This window comes from Leopardus geoffroyi, chromosome C2 (assembly GCF_018350155.1).
Source record: "Leopardus geoffroyi isolate Oge1 chromosome C2, O.geoffroyi_Oge1_pat1.0, whole genome shotgun sequence".
Taxonomy (NCBI): Eukaryota; Metazoa; Chordata; class Mammalia; order Carnivora; family Felidae; genus Leopardus; species Leopardus geoffroyi.
Window position 1 is genome coordinate 49415574 of NC_059333.1, and position 22635 is coordinate 49438208.

Genomic DNA, 22635 nt, shown 5'->3' on the forward strand with positions numbered 1-22635 from the left:
CTATGTCATTTGAAAATTATTTTTGGTTCTTTAATCTACATACACTGATATGTTTGAGTGCTTATGTGTGGACACACAGCATGTAAAAGTGATTTCTTGAGAATGCAAGGTGCATGTTTTCATAGATGTAAGGTTACAGATGATGGTTTCCATTCTGATTTTTGCTTATTCCTAGTTATTTGCTTCCCCACCATATGATTACATAGCAGTACCCATTTCCATGAGAGCTGCAACTCATTCATGCTATAGAAATTGTATGAAAATGCCAATATGACCTTCGTGAACAGTTATATAACGTGATTACCTCTCCACCCTACTAACATCAGGACTTCCCATGCAATTTGCTTTGGTCAATGGAATATAAATAAATATAACGTGTGCCATGTCGCAAAAGCTTTAAGAGGCCCTGTTTCTCATCGGTGATCTGATCTTCGTCCCCTCTCTCAAATAACAGCATGTTCCAGATGGATGCCATCATTTAGCCTGAATTGCAGATGAAAAACGACAGGTGGAGGGGCACCTGGGTGGCTCAGTTGGTTAAGCGCCTGACTATGGCTCAGGTCATGATCTCACAGTTTGTGAGTTTGAGCCCCGCATCAGGCTCCGTGCTGACAGCTCAGAGTCTGGAGCCTGCTTTGGATTCTTTATCTCCCTCTTTCTCTGTCCTCCCCCCACTCACGCTCTCTCTCTCTTTCAAAAATAAACAAACATTAAAAAAAAAAAAAAAGGTGGGGCGCCTGGGTGGCGCAGTCGGTTAAGCGTCCGACTTCAGCCAGGTCACGATCTCGCGGTCCGTGAGTTCGAGCCCTGCGTCAGGCTCTGGGCTGATGGCTCAGAGCCTGGAGCCTGTTTCTGATTCTGTGTCTCCCTCTCTCTCTGCCCCTCCCCCATTCATGCTCTGTCTCTCTCTGTCCCAAAAATAAAATAAAAATAAATAAATAAATAAATAAAAAAAGGTGGAGTGAAATTGCAACATAATGAGAGTGTAAAATAAATCTCATTTTTGAAAGCTATGAGATTTTAGGGTTGTATGAAATAACAGTTTTTGTTTTGTTTTGTTTTTAGGTCCTTGCATGATGCTGGGCACAAAGCAGGACACAGTAATTTTTTTTTCATTTTGATAGAAAAAGCACGAGTGGGGGAGGGGCAGAAAGCGAGAGGGAGAGAGAGAGGGAGGGAGAGAGAAAGAAGGAGAGAGAGAGAAAGGGGGGGAGAGAGAGAGAGATATTGAGAATATCCCAAGCAGGTTCCGCACTGTCAGCACAGACCCCAATGCAGGATTCTATCTCATGAACCATGAGATCATGACCTGAGCAGAAATCAAGAGTCGGAAGCTTAACTGACTGAGCCACCCAGGTGCCCCACAGCATACACAGTCTTAACAAAAGTTGCTTGTACACAAGCCACTCACAAGATCCTATCGTGAATTTCAACTTCTAGTTCAGCATGTTGGGGCAGGGGTGAGGAGCAGGGAGAATGCTTACGCACACCATCCTCCTTACAAGGTAGGACCAATTAATTTCCATCCTACAAATGAGAAGAATGAAGCCTAAGAGGTAAGAAACTTGTCCCAAGTTGCATCTAGTAAACTGCATTACTGGGTCTCCAAAAGCCATCTGATTTTCAGTATATTATGCTACTTACTCAGGAATACATTTATCCATCACTGTGGCAGAAAATTCTCCCCCTACAATCCCCACGTAAAATGTAAATGAAAAGGCTCATTACTTAGCTAAAATGATATAGAGGTATATAATAAGTTCCTGAAAAGAATTTCAAGACGTCTAATTATACCATGGTTCTTTTCAACCTTCGAGTAATATTCAAGCAATGTTTCTCAAATTGTATTATGTCCCATACTTACTAAAAAAGTATACACTGGATTAATAAATTCACAAAATTATATTTGCATTTTATACACACATAATGGGTATTATCACATTCAAAGCTCTAAGAGTTCTACAATGAAGACAGCTGCTTAACAGAAATTTGCCAAATTTATTTGTTATAGATCCTCCCCACCCCCCCACTCCCCGCCCCCTCTGCCTGGAACATAACTCAGAAAATACTGGGTCAGGATTAAATAAAACTTCCATAAAAAGGCATTTATGTGTGCGTATTTAGAGAATATATTCTAATGTCTGAAAATGCTACAGTTAATAAAAGTCTATACCTATATGTTACAGTCAATAAAAGTCTATACAGTGAGAAGATTTTTAAAAATGATAAAAAGGCTGGATGCATATATATTTTACATATAATTACATAAATAATTAAGAGTAAAATTATATTTTACATATAATTAAGAGGTGCCTGGCTGGCTCATTTGGTAGAGCATGCCACTTTTGATCTCAGGGTTATGGGTTTAAGCCCCACATTGGGCGTAAAGCTTACTTAAAAAAAAAAAAAAAAAGTTCATTCTCTTTGTAAAAAGAAAAAAAAAAGTGAATGGGTTGGGGTGATGAAAAATTTCTGAAGAGTGGTGACGGTCACACAACAATGTGAATGTACTCAATGCTTCTGAACTGTACACTTAAAACAGTAAATTTTATATTATGTATATCTTACCACAACTAAAAAAAAAAAGTAAAGGAGTACAAATACAAACTTCCAACTATAAATAAATCATGGAATAAACCATGGGGATGAAAAGTACAACATAGGAGATATAGTCAATAATATGGTAATAATAATTTTCCATGGCAACAGATGATACCTGAGCTTATCATGGTAAACATTCATTATGTATATAATTGTTGAATCGCTAAGTTATACACCTGAAACTAATATATTGTAGGCCAACTACAGTAAAAATAATAAATGGGTATAAGAGGGGGAAATGACACATGTAAGAGAATACATATTTATAAGTAAAAAAACATACTTAGAGGGGTGCCCTGGGTGGTTCAGTCAGTTAAGCGTCCAACTTCAGCTCAGATCATAATCTCATGGTTCGTGAGTTCGAGCCCTGTGCTGGGCCCTGTGCTGACAGCTCAGAGCCTGGAGCCTGTTTCAGATTCTGTGTCTCCCTCTCTCTGACCCTCCCTTGCTCATGCTCTTTCCCCCTCACCTCTCAAAAATAAACATTTAAATAAATAAATGAATGAACATAAAAAAATACTTTAAGAAGTAGTGCTGAGGAAGTTTTCATCTTCACAGTAAACAAAGAAGGCAGCATTTTTTCCTAATTAACTTTGGCTGTATTTCTAAACATTTTATGATTCTACATCGTTCAGTATATTCTGCATATAGCAGAACTCTGGTTACACCATAAACTTGTTAAGTTCAAATGGTACTGGAAAAACTACATAGGAAGCATTTGAAAAGGATGAAAATTATTAAAACTACAGGAAAAAATTTTAATGTATAATAATCAGTTTTCTCAAAAGTCACCCGATATTCAAGTCCTCTCCCTTGAGTGTTAGTGTTTTGATGGATCATCTTAAATCTAGCTTTAAAGATTCAGAAACTTAACCTCTAGTTCATCCAGAATTGATTAAGTTGAAAGACTGACTCAAGTTAATCACTAAAAAGACATCAATATATAAACACAATTAATTTACTACATTACTGCAAAGGATTGAAACTACTTATGCAGCAAAATCTGAACCCACTAACTAGCTCGGTGACCATGCCAAACCTCTCTGTGCCTATGTGTCATCGACTGCAAAATGGGGGTAATGGTACTTACACTATGGTGTTATGATTAATGTTAAGATTTATAAAGCACTTTGAACATTATATGACACACAGTAACTACTACATAAGTGTTTGCTAAATACGGTAATACTCACTGGTCAACCTCTCTGGTACTGCAAAAAACAAAAACCCCACATAAAACATCAAGATTACCATTAAAAGATTCTTCACTGAGCACAGAATCAAAACAAAAAAAGATGAAGACTTTAGTGGGTAGTCCTATAATAAAACAATTTGAGGAACAGTTTCTTACCCTAGGGCAGGGTTTCTCAACTTCAGCAGTGTTGACATTTTGGGCCAGATGATTCTTGCTGGTGGCGGGAGGGGTGTAGAGGGCTGTCCTGTCCATTCTTACTGTATCACGTTTAGAAGCATTCCTACCCTCTACCCAACTAGATGTGGATAGCAACCCCTCAACCACCACCAGGAGTTATGACAACCAAAACTGTCTCCAGACATAGCCAGACATCTCCTGGGAAGCAAAATCGTTCCTGGGTCAAGAACCAATGCTTCAGAGATCTATTTACCAAAATGAACAATTTTGCTCCTATCAGCTCTTCGAGAGCTTCCGTCCCTATCATTTTTGGATACAATGACCACCCGAGTTCAGGGGCTCCCATTTCTGGTTACATGCATATGAATTCTTCTGTTTTGTTTTCTTCAAAGAGGTTACAGGTGGTTAGTTATGGTTATAAAGACCCAGTTTTTGGTGGATTTTCTGGAGATTACAACCTCTTCTAGGCTCCCTAACAACAGCATCCATTTATCCCATTATTCTAAAACAAAAATCAGTTCTTGGGGTAGGGACTTCTGCAGGTAGCTAACTTTTTTTTTTTTTTTTTTTACCAGATTAATCTTTGTTTCCCCCTCCTAATTTAACTCTTTCTTTACATTCTGGAAGCATTTCACTGTAGATACCTAGCATCAGCATCTGATGGAGGCAGGGAAGAGAATCATTTTGAAACTCCAGCATAGACTTCAATACAAGATGAAATAAGAGGTTTATGTGTGTGTGTGGGGGGGGGGGGGAGCATTGAGAATAATTAACATTTTACATTCTGAAATTTGTTACATGTAAACTTCTAGGCACGAACCACAGTTTCTCAACTGTACTCAAAGGAGGAAAATTGCTACAAACTTGCCTGAGCACTAGAATATATCTTATGATAGCAGCATTTCAAAAAAAAAAACCAAAATAAATTATGAATCTCATTAAACTGTCCTTGATCCAACTTATGACTCTGGAACAGTTTGTTTGGCACTTACATTGATCAATTCTTAATAGCTTTCAGGTAAATAGTCTACAATGGCTTTGTATTATATATATATCTTACACATAAACAAGGAAGCAACCAAAGTGTTAACGTACCAAGAATCAATATGAATAGCTACTTTAAAAAAAATAAAATGAATAGTTAATAACTGAGAGCAAACTTCTCTGATGATTATGAATTATTTTATTATTATTATTATTTTTAAGTAAGCTTTATGCCTAACGTGGGGCTTGAATTCACAACCAAGAGTTGTACACTCTATGGACTGCAACAGCCAAGTACCCCACATTCTTATTTGAAAGGAGGAACGACTAAAATAATAAAAATAATGAGATCATCAAATAACAAAAACTCATTACATGTCAACAAAATAGCATTTTATGAAAAAATCACTATTTTCATAAAAATAGTGAGAAGAGGGGTACTGCTTTACATTTTTGAAAATCTTTTTAATGTGTGGCTTAACAGAAGACAGATTATCATATATGCTTCTGCAATCAACTTATTGCCATATATGACATGTCACATAGCCTCTGGAAAACTCCACCATATACTTGGAAAACAACTAGAAAAAAAAGCAAATAATGCCTTGGAATTATCATGAAAATAATTTTGCCTTTGTGGATCTTCTGAAAGGATCTCAGGGCCTCCCTTGCCAGGGGTTCACTACTCTACTGATGTGTGGTACTTCAAGAATAACAGTTCTAGTCGTTTAATGCCTCTTAAGTTCTACAAATGTAGACAAACCACAAATGTATCTCTTTCATTTTTAAATTAAACATAAACATGTGGTACTTCAAGAATAACAGTTCTAGTCGTTTAATGCCTCTTAAGTTCTACAAATGTAGACAAACCACAAATGTATCTCTTTCATTTTTAAATTAAACATAAACATGGTCTCATTTTTAAAAATTTTTGTCTTTTAAGACACTGCACACCAAAAAACTCAAACAACCCCCCCCCCCCAACCAAACTGCATTCAATATCATTCACAGATAATAAGTTTAGGGAACGAAAATTCTTAACACTAAACCGTTACAGCACCATTTAATAGTGGTTAAGAGCATGAAATCACAAAGGTCAGCTGTGTGACCTCTGACCTATATAACCACCTGATGCTTTTAGTTTTCTCATGGCTGAAACAGAGATAAATATTTCCACTTTACACAATTTTATCAAGATTAAACGAAAACAAATTAAGAGCTCAGACTATGCCTGCATGTACAAGTCTGATCAATGATACTTACCTATATTTTAATTTTTAACATGTCATAAAGTATTTTTTAATTATTTTTTTAAAAGTAATCTCTACACCCACAGTGGGACTGAAACTCACCACCCCAAGATCAAGAGTCACAAGATCTAACCACTGAGCCAGCCAGGCGCCCCAACATGTCATAAAGTATTAAACATAAGACATTTGCTCAGGAAAACAATTGCCTGACCAAATCAGTTTTAACAAAAGGCAGCAATTACTCCGTATTCACCTTTCACACTTCTGTCCCTTTAGAGGAATTTAATTCAAATATTGGTTTAAAATAAAAAATAAATTAAGAGAACGCATTTAAGCAAACAATAGAGCTGGATCGTTTTTTGAAAACACACAAGAACTCTTTAAGGAACAAAAGGAAGGACTACCCAATAGTTTGTCAATTAATAGGCTTGATGACAAAGTTCAGGAACTGAAAAGAACTTCAGAAATTAGTCAGTAGTCGATTTTCTTTAATCACGGATAAGCAACCCAGACTGTTAATTTCTCCTGAGCCATAAGGAGACTGAAGGGCAGAATCCTTTCTTACAAAACCTCTCCTAAGGGCCTGCAAACTTCCACTAATTCCAAGTGAACAGTTTGAATGTAAATCAAATTTGTGGAGGATGAGGGCGGGAAAGAAGCCAAAGACCCTTGTCCTCATTCCTTAACCTGGTTCCCAAGCAGGCAAGAAACTTAAGAGCAGTATTTCCTGTTACAACCACAGTAACCTTATCTTTCAGGAGTGTACATAGTGCCTCAGTTTCCAAAGCGCTTTCTACAGTATCAAAGGGAAGAAAATGAAAACATTCAGAATGAAAGGCATCTGCTATTCACATTGAATTCTTGCCCTAAAATCGAGGTTGAAGACAGTTATTTCCATACAGTCATTTCAGATCAGCTCTGCACGAGCTGTGTGATCGCATTATTGCTTATTTACGCCGCAGTAGCACAATTCGAAGAATACGGGCAAGCAGGTCCAGAGAACCTCAAACCCGCAGGCCCAAATCCTAGCTCAAACGGCTGAAGCAAGCAGCCCAGGCTTGGAACAGACTGTCCCTTCCCCAGACTATCAGCAGGAACAAGATTTTAAAAGGCACAGACGTAGCTCCGCTCGATCGCCGCCCTGGAGCGTCCGGGAGGGCAGGAGCCACCGCCTCCAGCACCGCCGAAGGAGGCGGGCCTGCCGCAGCCCGCACGACCGGGCCCCTCCCGGCGGCTGGCCCGGCCCCCGGGGAAGCCCCCTTCGCCCCACCCCGGGCCAGGGCCCGCCCCCAGCTTCCCCGGCCTCCTTCCTGTGGGAAGTGCGGCTCCTTTCGCGTCCCCCACCCTCTCGGCTCCGCCTGGCAGCCGCTCCGCCGCGAGCGCCGGCTGGGTGGGCGAGGGGCGTCTGGGACCCTCCAACTCGCTCGTGCGCAAGCAAGCCCGCCTCCGCCAGCGGGCCTTGCCTGGACAACAGGCCGCCGCCCGCCCCCTCGCCACGGGCGAGGTCCTACCTCGCCACCAGTAAGTCTTGGACAAGTCGTGCCAGGTCTGATGCCGGGTGTGGTGAGTGCCGCCCGGGCCCAGGTGCGCCGCCTCGATGAGCCCCCGGCGTCGCTCGGGCTGCAGCACCACCTCTAGCTCCGCGAAGGTCTTGCGGTGCCGCTGCCGCCGCTGGTAGTATAAGGTCCCACCGCGCACCACATAGCAGGCGGCCGCTTTGCGGATTTTACGCTTGACATTGCCCTCCGTGCCCGGAGCATACGGCTCACGCTCGTTTGTCAGGTAGCGAAGAATGGCCCGGTAGCTTTCCTCGCTTGACATCTCTGACGGCGGCTCCCTAAGGGCGCCTGTCAGTGGTGGGGGAGGAAGACAGCGCACTAGCTCCGGACGGATGCAACAGCGGCGGCGGCACTGTAGGGAGGAATGGCTGTGTCTGTGGTGAGTGCTCTTCGACGGCGCCCGCAGCGCGAAGGCAGAACCGACGAGTTGGTAACCAGGGGGAACTGCACTTCTCCAGCGCGCGGGATCCGCTGGCGACTGACAAAATGGCTGCTGCACCACCGGAAGTGACGTGATCAAGGGCAGTGGGTGAGGGGACTGAGTCCTGATTGGAGCGCACAGGCTTTCTGGATTGATGAAGCCAACTGGGTGACGTCAGGACTGCGGGCGGACATTTTGGAAGAGGGTAGGCCTTTCCTTCGAGACCGAAGACTGCTTTGAGCAGACATCTTAAGTCCTGGCAGTTTCCCTTTTCATTTTTTCCTTCTTTCCCTTGCTCTGAGCACGTGTGGGAGTTGGTGGGCTGTTGATTTCCCGTCGGATATACACCAAGGTGTGGAGGAGTCTGGTTTTTTTTACCCCGATTACCTTCTGAGACCCGCAACAACGTAAAAGCATAAGATTTTGAGGATCTTAGTAAAATATAAGCCTATGGACACAAGACCAAAGATAGCCGCATTCACATGTAAATTTATTTTACAGGTAAACGTTTGAAATCTGAGTCCTTCGGTGATAAGAATTATAATTTCCAGACTTAAAGTGTTGGCTCCAAATCAGCCATGGAACTGTCGGGATTTTCCTCGAATGACCGTCTAACATAGGGGCAGTTTTCTATATTTGAAGGTAATGATGTTGGCAATGAGTAGATAGCACTCTTACAGCTTCATTTGCATGTATTTTTACATAAACCTGGGGGGGGGATTCTCCATTTTACACCCAACATTTACCGAATGCATAAAAGACCAAGGCGACCTGAAATGCATCTTCCAGCGTACAGTGCGGGTCCTATTTCACATCTTGAGCGGGTAGGCCGGAGCAATGGCCCATGCCACCCATCCGTTGGTTGAATCTGCTGCGCAGACAAGACTACAGGCCCAGAACATCCTACTCGACAACTGGGGTCTGGCATTGACAGTGCTTTGCTAGTTCCAGGTCAACCCTCCCCCTCTGCCCCCATCCTGGAGTCTACAGTCGCTGGGTCAGGCTCTCTGACCCTGCAGAGACATGTTAAGAGGTAAACAGGTGAATGCACTGGGCTCAAAAAATAAGATGGCACCCAATCTCTGTGGTACTTGCCGTTGAGGTTGCGGGAATTGACAGGTGGCTTAGATACTTGAGGCAGCATCCTTGAATAAGATTCTGGCTGTAGGTGCCTGAGCTCCCAGATGTATATAGGAAAGACATAACCACCAGACCAGGTATTTACTTAGGGTCACTCAACCCAGACTGAGACAGCTGGGGAAAGGAAGAGGAATTAGAAGGTAGAGATGCGTCCTCTCCGCTCTTTGGAGTGGGCCACCCAAAGCAGATACCCAAATCAACCCTCCAAGAACTGTGCCCGGCCAGCACCATCACTCTTATACTGTGAAATCGACTTCCTTTAAAACTAAATTTAAGGGGCACCTGCGTGGCTCAGTTGGTTAAGCAGCTGGTTTCGGTTCATGTCATGTTTTCATGGTCTATTCATTAGTTCAAGCCCCACCTTGGGCTCTGTGCTGACACCTCAGAGCCTGGAGACTTTTTTGGATTCTCTCTCTCTGTCCCTCCACCACTCATGCTCTGTCTCTCTCTCTCTCAAAAATAAACATTAAGATAGCTGCAGCTCTTTAAAAAACAAAAAAACTAACTTAAAATAGGTTTAAAAAGTTGTGGAAGTGGAGAAAAACTTAAATTACCCAATTCAGTTTCTGCCAAAACCTGTGAAAAGCATTTAGAAGCACACTGTACTTGAATTGCCTTTGGGCCAATGTGGAGAAAAGGTTTTACAGGTGGACAAATTGTCTTCCTGAGAAAAGCTAAACTTGCCACCCTTCTAGAACAGGTATTTACTATTTATTTCTAGTTCCTCCTGGGTTGCAGGCTACCCAGGAATCAAGGGCAATCAGAATTGACAGTTTCACCTTAAGTCATGTAAGCCAGAAAAGCAGTGATTTAAAAGGACATTTTTTTCCTGTATCCCCAAATTAGGAATCTAGCTCTGAACTCAAGCTGGGTAGTTTCGTTGGTTAAGTTTCCTTGTTCACAGCTAAATAATGGTCTTATTTTCCTTGTTGTTTCAGAAAAAAAAATTACACAATAAAAAATGAAAAAAATTTCCAAGCAAAACCTTAGAGATTTCTAAGCAAGAGCCAGTGGATTTGCACATTTCTTAAATTGATGTTAGAATTTTAGTTTTCAAGTCCCCCAAAAGGGCTATTTTATTTATTCCTAACACCCAGAACAATGCTTGAATTTAACATGCACTAGACAGAATAATTCTATCACTTTGGATAGCATGGAGGGGATGGGGGGGAGGAATGCTGAGGTCTGATTTTTACCTTCACCTAGTATTTCTATATGTAAAAGCATGTTCCTCAAATGAGGATGCGACTTGTAGCTTTCCAACTTGGCAGTGGCACATAACAGGATTTTTTACTTTTTAAAAAAAATTTTTCAATATTTTTGAGAGAGACAAAGTGCAAGTGGTGTAGGAACAGAGAGGGAGACATAGATTCCAAAGCAGGCTCCAGGCTCTGAGCTGTCAGCACAGAGCCCCACGTGGGGCTCGAACTCACTAGAGTTCATGACCTGAGCTGAAGTAGACACTTAACTCACTGAGCCACCCAGGCGCCCCTAAAGTTACTTTTGAGAAGATGAGCACGAGTGGGGGAGGGGCAAAGAGAGAGGGAGACAGAGAATCCAACGCAGACTTGGAGTTGTCATCACAAAGTCTCACAAAGGGTGAGATAATGACCTGAGCCAAGTCTGACGCTTAACTGACTTGAGCCACCCAGATGCCGGAAGTACAAGCCTATTAACATAAATTACTCTTCCTTGTCACATTTTACACACACATCATCTAGAGTATCAGCAGGCTACTGGTTTTTCTTGGAATTTTAACCATGGCTCTAATTCCCAGCTCAACAAACTACCTTGGGAATTTGTAAGCATATTCACGTGCTAACAAAGTTGTACTCTTCATTCAAACTTATTTCTGGAAAAAAAGAGTGGCTTAAGAGTACAGTTGAAGTTTTAAGTACTTTTTTTTTAATGTTCATTTTTGAGAGAATGTGAGTGCAAGCGGCGAAGGGCAGAGAGGAGACATATAATCATAACCGTTTGCAGCTATGGAACTGGAGGGTATTATGCTGGGTATTATGCTAAGTGTCAGTCGCAGAAAGATATGTTTTCACTCATGTGGATCTTGAGAAACTTAACATAAGTCCATGGGGGAAGGGAAGGGGGAAAAACAGAGAGGGAAGGAGGCAAACCATAAGAGACTCAAATATAGAGAACAAATGGAGGGTTGATGGGAGGTGGGGGAAAGTGGGTGATGGGCACTGAGGAGGGCACTTGTTGGGATGAGCACTGGATGTTGTATGTAAGCCAATTTGACAATAAACTAAAAAATAATAATAAAGTAGACTTTAAGTCCCTCGTAGAGCCCAACACTAGACTTGAGCTCATGGCCTTGAGATCAAGATCTGAGATTGAGTTGCAGGTTTAAGTGAAGTTGCAGGCTTAAGGGACTGAGCTACCCAGGTGCCCCAAGTTTTAAGCACTTTCAATTCAGCTATCAACTGATGGTAATAGGTAAAGGGCAAACCCAATATAAAATAAATGTTTACCATGGAAGAGTAACTCAAGAACAGAAATTCATTGAAAAGATTCACTTTTGGGGAACCTGGGTGGCTCAGTCGGGTAAGCTTCCAACTCGATTTCGGCTCCAGTCATGATCTCATGATTCCTGAGGTTGAGCCCCTTGTCAGGCTATGTGCTGACACGCACAGACACGCACTAACACAAAGACTGCTTAGAATCCTCTCTGCCCCTCCCTCACTCATGCCTGCACTCTCTGAAAATAAACATTTAAAAAACATTGTATTAAAAAAAAAACCTAGTTCTGAAATTCTTAACTCTATAGTTCAGCTATTACTATGTAGGCACAATATGCCTGTTTTGTTATTAAAAAATTTTTTTGAGAGATGGGGGGGGGGAGGGGGAGAGGGACAGGGAGAGGGAGGAGAGGGAGAATCCAAAGCAAACTCCAGGCTCCAAGCCGTCAGGACAGAGCCTGACTCAGGGCTCCAACTCATGAACCATGGAGATCATGACCTCAGCCGAAGTCTGACACTTAACCAACTGAGCCACCCAGGAGCCCCTACCTGTTTTTATAGTAAAAAAATCCACCACAATCTAGTTATAGTCAGATATTTATTTAAAAATCTGATCTGCGAACTTAGCGTTTTCCACCAACTCGGGGTGCAGAAACCTTCACAGGCTTCACAATCTTTTGCTTAGGTGCTGCCTTCGTAGGAGCCTGTAAAAAGATTAACATGTGACATTATTCCATACAAGTTTTTCAATCACTTATGTCCAGATTCTCTATGTATCCTAGATTGCTTTTCTTATTATTTAACTGCATTCCTATTACTCTTAAGAGCCAGCCTCCCCATGAAAAGTTAGAAGTCTACCTCTATAGGACATGTAAATGAAAAACAAAGATACTGTCACAGATTGGAGGAGTTAAGTGAGCAGACACAACTAAATGCAGTATGGGATCCTGAACTGTGTCTTAAGAACAGAAAAAGGACATTACTAGTTCTCTCAAACCAATGGTTTTGAAAATTTTACTATGGTTATTGAAACTGATAACATTGGGAAAAGCTGGGCAAACTCTGCACTATTATTTAAAGCTTTTCAAAATAAACTTTAACAACAAAAGCCACCTTTATTTTCCCCTTCCCCAATTTCTGGTATCAACAGACTTCATTTGGCTCTGGCAGAGGGAGCTCTGAATCAACCGCCCAGGAAACCAGTTAGGAACATCATTTTGATTGGGTCCTTGCACTAAATTCCTTAAAAACTTGAAACTTTCAGGGCACCTGGGTGACTCAAGTCAGTTGGGTATCTCTTGGTTTCGGCTCAGTTTCATGCGTTTAAGCCCTGAGTTGGGCTCTGCAATGGCAGCACAGAGCCTGAGATTTTCCCTCTCTTTCAAAAAGAATAAACTTAAACAACAACAAAACACCTTGAAACTTTCATTAACCACAGTTTGGATTAAAAAGTAAATTTTCTTAGGGGCGCCTGGGTGGCGCAGTCGGTTAAGCATCCGACTTCAGCCAGGTCACGATCTCGCGGTCCGTGAGTTCGAGCCCCGCGTCGGGCTCTGGGCTGATGGCTCGGAGCCTGGAGCCTGTTTCCGATTCTGTGTCTCCCTCTCTCTCTGCCCCTCCCCCATTCATGCTCTGTCTCTCTCTGTCCCAAAAATAAATAAACGTTGAAAAAAAAAAAAAAATTTAAAAAAAAGTAAATTTTCTTATTTGACTTTAGTATAATTTTTTAAAAATTTTATTTTTAAGTAATTTCTACGCCCCATGTGGGGCTTGAACTCAATCCCAAGATCCAGAGTCACATGCTCTAATGATTGAGCCAACCAGGGCCCCTCCTCCTGTTATTTTAAATAAGAAATCCAAGACAATCTCACAATTACCTTAGCAGCAGCCATTGCTGTCTTTTTAGATGCTTGCTTAGCCTTTTTTGCTTCCTTGGCAGCCCTGTGGGGTTAAAAATAACTTAAGGCAAAGTGCTTTACTCCTTAAGAATGCAGATTAACAAGGAGCTAGAGTGTTTTGGGAAGCAGATTATCACTTTCCTTCCCCACCTGCAATTATTCGTAGGATAAATCCAAAGAGTTTGTCAATAAATATCATTAACCAAGTCAGCTTAACATAGATTAGAAATTGTACAGCAGCCTTATTTGCATATAGAATTTCAACAAATCATTAAGCATACACTATAAGCTTCTGTATTACTAAACCTCAATATTTAGGACTGACAATTTCAATATAGATTCAAGTATCAAAACACAAAACATCAGATTAGATCCCTATGCCTATAAATTCAGTCAGAACCTACAATTCATCCCAATAGCTGAAATGCTCATAACAAAGGCTTCCTCACCTGATGGCTTGTTCTCGTTGAGCCTTCCTAACTTCAGGTTTCTGATTCCTCTTGGCCATTATATCAGCAAGAGATGCACCAGTGATGGCCCTCTGGAATTTGACTGCACGGCGGGTTCTTTTCTTTTGAATTTCTTCCTATGAAACAAAAAGACGGAAGCACACTTATAAATCTCGTTCATGGATATGGGGGAAACAATTAAGATTTGTATTTTAGCATGCTAGGGCTGATACAACTAAATATCAGACTGAGTAGCTGATAAACAACAGAAATTTCCAACAGTTCTAGAGACTGAAGTCAGGATTCCAGCATGGTCATGTGAGGACCCTCTTCCTATTGTAGCTATATCACCACATGTTGAAGGGAGCAAGAGAGCGCTCTTGGGCATTTTTTATAGGAGCACTAGTGCCATTCCTGATAGCAGAGCCTCCCAAAGTTCTCACCTTTAGTATCATCACCTTGGCAGTTAGGTTTCAACATATGAATTTTAGGAGTATACATTCAGATCATAGCAATATTCAACAAAAAAATAATTCATGCAATCATTTGAAAATATATAAAAAATATCTATGTGTAAAATACTACAATATGCAGGTAAGTTTTCCAATTATAGACTGACTAAATTATCTCTTGCAAATCCTGGCCATTTTTTACTATTTTAAAAAGACAAAGTCAAATTAATGAAGTTGGCTGGAGAGTACTTACCTCAAAAGTGATTTTAATACGACTGTTTATGTTAAAGAATTTACTTCTAGAAAAAAATTACCAAACCTCAACTCACCTATTTTGTTTTTACTTAAAGTACTGTCACTGAAAAAAAAGTCAATTGGAAAATGATTTATGACAGGAAAGCTACCAAGTCTTAGGGAATGTCCAGGAATTCAAACCGTAAAATTCAAACTTTTGCTAATAAAAGATACATTAACATTACATTGACCGTTTTAAAGCATTTTTTAAGTATATAATTCATTGGCATTAAATATATTCACTATGTTCTGCAACCACCACCGCTATTCATCTAACTTTTTCACCTTTCCAAACCCCAAGCCCATTAAATAATAACCCCACATTCTTCCCTCCCCCTGCCCAGCCTCTGGTAACCTCTACTTTGTCTTTATGAATTTGCCATTACAGACACCTCATAAAGGTGTCATCATATAATATTTGTCCTTCTGTGTCTGGCTTTACTTTGCATAACTTCTTCAAGGTTTATCCATATTGGCTGTTTGCCAGCCTGTTAAGGCTGAATAATATTCCACTGTATTTATGTAACATTTTGTTATCCATTCACCCACTGATAGGTCATTTGGGCTGTTTCCATCTTTTGGCTGCTGTGAATAATAGCGCTATGAACATTAGCGTAGAAGTCATCTGTGTTAAATTCCTGCTTACGATTCTCCTGGGTACGTTCCTAGAGGTGTAGATGCTGGACACAGTTCCATTTAACTTTTTAAGAAACTGCCAAGCCATTTCCACAGTGCTTGCACCATCCTAAATTCAGCAATGCACAAGGGTTCCAATTTCTCCACATCCTCAGCCACACTGGTAATCCCCGTGCCCCAACCCCCTTGAAATCATGACTATCCTAATGGGTGTGTCAAGTCTACTTTCAAATTAAGTTAGAAGTAAGTTTTTCCTTCTAAATTCCCACAACACCTAGTGATGCCATTAATCCAGGAGGTGTCAGTAAATATTCCAAGTGTCCTGAATACTATCCTTACTGCCATGGCACTCAAACCTTCCTCAAAAAATTCCATCACTCCAAAAAAGCACTTCAAGAAGCCTTCAGTCATGAGAACAAAATAATATGCTATAAGACTCCACTGATATCTTTCAGAACTAATCCTACAGACATATTCACAACCAAGTTCCCCTAAGTAATTTCTACCCAGTGGAACCCTTTAAATACTTCCGTGGTGCCCTATAACCCAACTATGCATAACGTATCAGATTCTGGCCAGGCAACATTTCAAATTTCAACTCGGCATTACTGTGAGCCTAAGGTATATAAGGAGACACTGTTTTCATCAGTCACTTTCACGTCACTATTTGATGCTTTACAGCTTAGGAGCGCTTTCACATACTGTCCCACTTACCATAATTTTACTGAGCGGCAACTGATGCTTAGAGAGTTTAAACTGAAGAGCCCCACCACACCCCCAACATCGAAAGTGCATTTTACTTACCGACTGTCCCTTTTTGTGCTTTCTTCTGTAGAGGACAGTCCAATTTATCTGCCGAGGATTCCTCTTGGAAAGGAATGCCGACTCGCATTTTGCATTAAGAAACTGGAAAACCTGTAGTAACAAGTTCAAAGTAGTTACCTACTTAACTAAACAAGGCAGAAAGCTGAGCTCAAAACTCTTTTTTTTTTTCCCCAAAACTCTTAATATTCAAGTTCTGTCCCCTCATTTGGCCCGCCGAGCCCAAAAGGCTTGTGTCACACAACTGGCACAGGTGGCACCCCCGAGGCCTTCGAGTTCCGTCCCGTCTTGTACACAGAGCGGGGAAACTTAAGCTCATTCCGCAGGAAAGGTTGGGGTAATCAAATTCCAGGAGGCACCGGTGCCCGAAAAATAGCGAGATACTTTGATGGTCCATTTCCTGGGACATTTAAGTAACCCCAACTCTTAATTTCCGACCTCACTCACACTAAATCAAACCTCAAAAAAGGTTCACCTAGAGGTTTCTGATCCTAACAACCACAGCACACAGGGTCCCGGAAACAAGCCTTCCAGGGACCAAGAATGATGTGGTAAATGAACACGCTCAGACTGAATTAGACCGGTCTCTCTAAGGAGCACAAGCTGCGTTTAGGCGACGCGGCCCTTCACCTTCCCGTCGGTCCTGGCGTAGCGCCTCCCATGTCCAGGGTAAATCTTGTACCCACTGAAACTGCACAGCTCGACCCTGTAACAAAAAGCAAAAGCCCACTAGAGAGGGTGTCTACGGCGAGGAGAAGCCAAACCCAGAGTGCAGGAGAGGTGCTCTGCCCGACGATGGAAGCGGATTGGGACCTAGGACTTTCACTCACTTCATGGCTGCGGCGGCCGGGAAGACGGAAAGATGGTGAAGAGAAAGAGAGGATCATGGGAAGAAGCCTTATAAGGCAGTGGGGCAATCTCCTCCCCCAATTCCCTTCCCTGACCCCGGCGCTTGGTGATGACGTCTACCTCCCGGAGAGACCGATCTGGGTGTTCTCCGCCCCCTCCTGCCTCTGGAGGCTGAGCGGGTTCTGTGAGCCAGGAAGTAAACGTCACTTAGGCTGGCGGTTGGTTTCTGAATCTTCCTGTCTCTTCTACGGTCAGGTGTCCTAGAGTCATCGTCCTGCTGCACAGAATGTGAACTCTACATTTTATAGTTTTAGTGACTTGCAGATAATACTCCCAGGTAAAACTTAAAGTCACATTTTGCCTTCCGTGTTGGCCCATTATCTCGACCAACAAAATTAAAGTTTCATAATTTCACCATTTGCAAAATAGTAGTGACATCTGAACTGTCTCCCACGCCTTGCTAATCAAATTGTATATGATGGCCCCTTGCATTAGTTATAATTAACATTCACTGAGTTCTCTTTCTGTGCCAGGAATTGTGCTAAAGCATTTACATATATTAGTTTATTCAGTTTACAAAATCCCTATTATAAGGGCTGAAGCATTGCAAAATGACAACTGCCTGTCTTGGAAGAGCTAGGTTTCTATTTCTGTCTATTGCAGCCCAGGGGCCGGCTGGCAGTTGCACAGAGAAGGGCAAAGCCCTTGCCTGGAGGCTTGGAAAAGGGAGCTCTAGCCAAGCCCACTGGGAGGATCAGTGCCTCAATTGCTTGAGCCCTTCTGTGGCTAGAAACTAGCATATGATCGGGAGTGGCAAGAGACAATCCTTGAATTGAGTGTTGGAGTACTTGACTAGGAAACAAAAATGTAATGATTGGTCTATGCTACCTACACAAGCCGCTCACTCTAAAGGGATCGGTAACTAGGTAGTGGAAAAAATTTGCAAAGTCCAGTGAAGTGGCTGACTGATGTTAAGAAAGCTGTAGTGGGACGCCTGGGTGGCTCAGGCGGTTAAGCATCCGACTTCGGCTCAGGTCATGATGTCACAGTTCGTGGGTTCGAGCCCTGTGCCCATCTCTGTGCTGACAGCTCAGAGCCTGGAGCCTGCTTCGGATTCTGGGTCTCCCTCTCGCTCTGCCCCTTCCCCGGTTATGCTCGGTCTCTCTCAAAAATAAAAAAATTTTAAAAATTAAAAAAAAAAAAAAAGCTGTAGTTACTGGTGCCTAGGTGGCTCAGTCGGTTAAGGGTGGGACTTTGGCTCAGGTCACGATCGGCGGTTCCTGAATTCGAGCCCCACCTTGAGCTCTGCACTTACAACTCAGAGTATGGAGCCTGTTTTGGATTCTGTGTCTCCTTCTCTCTGTTCCTCCCCTGCTTGTGCGCTCTCTCTCTCTCTCTCTCTCTCTCTCTCTCTCTCTCTCGTAAGTAAACAAACAAACAAACAAAAAGAAAGCTGTAGTTTTGTTGAAACCAGTCTTAAGAATGAGTTAATAGCGCCTGGCTGGCTCAGTTGGTCGAGCATCCGGCTCTTGATCTCGGGATTGTGAGTTTGAACCCCACGTTGGCTATAGAGATTACTTAAAAATAAAATCTTAAAAAAGAGAAAAGAATGAGTAAATAGAAATCAGCATGGAATTGAAAAGCAAAGAGGAGGAATTTGACAGCGTGACCAACTCTGACCAGATTTTCAGAATACCTGACATATTTGGAGGATATTATCTAAATAGATGATGGGCAGATGGATGCCTCAAGCTTCCGTGGCTTGATGAATTTAGTCAACTCTGACATTCATACATCTCTCTTTGTTTTAAATCGATGCTGATTAAACAAATGTTTGAGAAAGAAAGAAAGAAAGAAAGAAAGAGAAAAAGGAAGGAAGGAAGGAAGAAAACCACCTGAGTAGAATAGAAGATAGAGCCAAGATTTACCTGCAGGAATTTGGTCCACTGAACCCTGGAATTTATAGTCCTTTCTCAAGCATTTTAGGAAGATTTTATTTTACTGGTCTTCAAAATTATGTTTGGCTTGAGTAGTTCTGCGGAGGAAACGCACGAAACCAGATCTTAGGGATTTTAGTTCTTTTACTCTTTCCTGGAGGTCATTCTTGAGCTGGCATTTCAGGGTTCTTTGTAACACATTGTGTATATCACACCTTATATTATGCTCACATGCTCTTAGAATAAGAAAGTGTGGGGTACCTGGGTCATTCAGTCAGTTAAGCATGTGACTCTTGATTTTGGCTCAGGTATGATCTCAGGCTTGTGGGATTGAGCCTCACGTTGATCTCTGTGCTGAGTATGGAGCCTGCTTGGGATTCCCTCTCTCTGCCTCCTCCTGCTCATGCTCTCTCTTTCTCAAAATAAATAAACATTAAAAAAAAAACTGTACAGCATTAAAAATTATGAAGCTTTCTTTAAAATTATGAAGCATTAGTGGGGTGCCTAGCTGGCTCAATTAGTGGAGTATTACACTCTTAATCTCTGAGTTGTGAGTTCTAGCCCCACATTGGGTACAGAGATTACTTTTAAAAAATAAAATTATAAAGCATTATTAAAATTACAAATTATGAAGTATTCTATAAAATCTAAATCTATGGGGTGCCTGGGTGACTCAGTTGGTTAAGTGTCCGACTTCAGCTCAGGTCATGATCTCACAGCTCCTGAGTTCAAGCCCCACATCAGGCTATGAGCTGAGAGCTCAGAGTCTGGAGCCTTGTTTGGATTCTGTGTCTCCCTGTCTCTCTGCGCCTCCCCTGCTCATGCTCTTTCTCTCCTACAAAAATAAATAAACAAAAAAAAAATTTTTTTTTAATCCAAATCTAATCAAGTCTTCATATCTATCAATTATATGAAATATGGAGGAAAGGAACATGTGAAACAATTCCATAGGGATACAATTGGCATCTACAGGATGACTTAAACTCTTCAACAATATGTAAATTGAAAGGAGAGAGATTAGAGCCTATCCAATTGACAAGACAAGCTGCATAAATAATTTTCATGGCCTGGTGTAACATGAAAGTGTTGTCTCCTTTTTCAAATAGCAGGATAAAGGTATAAAATATTAAGCTCTTTCCTGTCTTCAGTAATCTGTCTCTTGACCTTTCATGGTGGTTTTTCATTTGCTGTTTAACCTCATGCTCCCTTAGGCAAGGATATTCGCTAGGGCCTTGCAGCCCCTCACAGGTGCCCAGGGACCTGCCCTGTGACTTGATGCGTGCATTGGAACAGGCAAGGCCAAGCCAGCTCTTGGGTTGCCCCTCCTGCTGGTCTCTGGACCAACACGTTGTGCCCCACCACAGGGGGGTGGGGGCGGTGTCCAGCTGGCCATCTCCTTCCACCCGGTACCCCCTGCCCACAGGGAATGGGCAATCCCCTGGGATGTGTTATGTATCTGGGTCTTGGAAGGGGGTGGGCAGCAAGCCGCTTTTGGAATGCATGGCAGTGTGGCTACCTTTGGTGAGTGGCAGAATCAGCCACTCTCAGAACCCATCCCTAGAAAATGAGGAGGCTGCAGGAAGTGGACCTGCGGGTGAGCTGAGGCTCCAAGCCCCAGGCACATGCCCCATTGTCCCCATTGTACTTCACCTACAGAACAGAAATTCAAGGACAGATTTACAGCTATCCTAGACAGTTAATGCAGAGCATTAAACCCCAAGTGTGGGATGCACCTAAGTGTCAGGCCCTGTGTGACTGCATTGGTTGCACAACTTGAAGCTGGCTCTACCTATGGATTAAAAGAGATTTAAGAACTTCTGCAACCAATTGCAACATATGGACCTTATTTGAGGCCTGATTTGAACAAACATGCTGGACAGACCATATGGGGTAATCTGAATACTGATTGGATTTTGGATGATACTTAGACTTACTGTTAATCCTTTAGGTGTTCTAATTGTACTGTGGTCACGTTTAATTTTGAAAAGTGTTCTTATACTTCTAGATACATACTAAATATTTATAGATGAAATAGCATGATGGTTGGGATTTGTCTTAAAATAATATAAGGGAGCAGCCAGTGGCTAAGGGCATGGATGAAAAAATGACCAGGAATGGATAATAGTTGAAGCTGGTGTTGAGTTGGAGGGTTCATTAAAATAGTCTCTATATTGTTATGTACTCTTTTAATTACTTTTCCCTGATAAAACATTTCAAACAATTCTAATGTGCTTTGGGAAAGATTTAAGTCCCACAATTCGATCCTGGAAAATAGGGAGGGTAAGCACCCTTTGTATTATTTTGTAACTAAAAATTTTTTTTAATTAAAAAATTACTTATACAAGAACAGCAGCTGTATTCATAACAAATACAGGAAACAGTGTAGGTGTCCCATCAATAAGTGAATATATAAGTAAACAGTAATATATATTTATACAATGGACTACTACACAGAAATAAAATGGAATGAACTTAAAAAAAATGTTTATTTATTTATTTTGAGAGAGAGAGAGAGAGCAGGGGAGGGGCAGAGAGAGAGGAAGAGACAAAATCCACGAAAAGGCTTTGTGCTCTCAGCTGTCAGCACACAGCCTGATGCAGGGCTCGATCTCACGAATGGTGAGATCATGACCTGACCCAAAATCAAGAGTCAGGTTGCTTAACCGACTGAGCCAACTAGGCACACCTAAAATGGAATGAACTTTTGATTTACACATCAATATGAGTATGAAAAACATTGTGCTAAGTGGAAGAAGTCTTACCCCCCAAAAAGTACCACTGTATGATTGATTCCATGTATATCAAGTTCTACACCATGCAAAACTAATTTTTGATGGGAAAAAATCAGAACCGTGGTTACTTCTGGGTGGGAAGGGAAGGATTGAGCCGGAAGGTATATAAGGGAGATTTCTGGTAATGGTACTGTTCTATGTCTATAGATTGTGGGTTAATTACACAGTTGGTCAAAACTCAGGGGATGTTCGCTAAGATTTGAGCATTTTATTGTATGTGAATTTTACTTTAAAAGAAATGAAACTAAATAAATAATGAGTACTAGTTAATGAAATACTGGCTTAAGTAAATAGGGAGAAGTATAGTGAATGGATGGAGGGGATAGATAAATGGAAAGATGTATGATAAAACAAGCATAATAAAATGTCAATGAGAGAAAGTAGTGAGTTTATGAGTACTCACGGTAAAATCCTTTCAAATTATCTATATGTTGGAAATTTTTCGTTATAAAATGTTGGTAAAATAATTAAAGGGAGGGGCGCCTGGGTGGCGCAGTCGGTTAAGCGACCGACTTCAGCCAGGTCACGATCTCGCGGTCCGTGAGTTCGAGCCCCGCGTCGGCTCTGGGCTGATGGCTCAGAGCCTGGAGCCTGTTTCCGATTCTGTGTCTCCCTCTCTCTCTGCCCCTCCCCCGTTCATGCTCTGTCTCTCTCTGTCCCAAAAAAATAAATAAAGGTTGAAAAAAAAAAAAAAAATTAAAGGGA

General features: G+C 41.7%; 2 protein-coding genes and 1 long non-coding RNA gene across 4 annotated transcripts in view; 1 reads left to right on the forward strand and 2 right to left on the reverse strand.

Annotated features, from left to right (window-relative positions):
• The window catches only part of ZBTB11 (zinc finger and BTB domain containing 11), a 32915-nt gene extending 24220 nt beyond the window's left edge, over nt 1-8695 (reverse strand). The window contains exon 1 of one of the 2 annotated variants that reach the window (XM_045501873.1): nt 7719-8695. In XM_045501873.1, the coding sequence (XP_045357829.1) occupies nt 7719-8028 (310 nt within the window). In that variant the 5' untranslated portion in view covers nt 8029-8695. Of the gene's footprint in view, nt 1-1411; nt 2927-7718 lie in introns of those variants that run through there. The other variant, XM_045501874.1, reaches the window with a different exon arrangement.
• On the forward strand, nt 8397-9244 carry LOC123610806. The gene is made up of 2 exons (XR_006718296.1): nt 8397-8539; nt 8689-9244. It is a non-coding gene; the product is annotated as an uncharacterized LOC123610806 (long non-coding RNA).
• Nucleotides 9245-12382: 3138 nt separating this feature from the next.
• On the reverse strand, nt 12383-17287 carry RPL24 (ribosomal protein L24). The gene is made up of 6 exons (XM_045501875.1): nt 17183-17287; nt 16983-17058; nt 16335-16445; nt 14149-14285; nt 13679-13742; nt 12383-12505 (listed from the first exon to the last, which is right to left on the reverse strand). The coding sequence occupies exons 1-6, from the start codon at nt 17185-17187 to the stop codon at nt 12425-12427; spliced, it is 474 nt and encodes a 157-aa protein (XP_045357831.1). The 5' UTR covers nt 17188-17287; the 3' UTR covers nt 12383-12424.
• Between the last annotated feature and the right edge of the window lie 5348 nt (nt 17288-22635).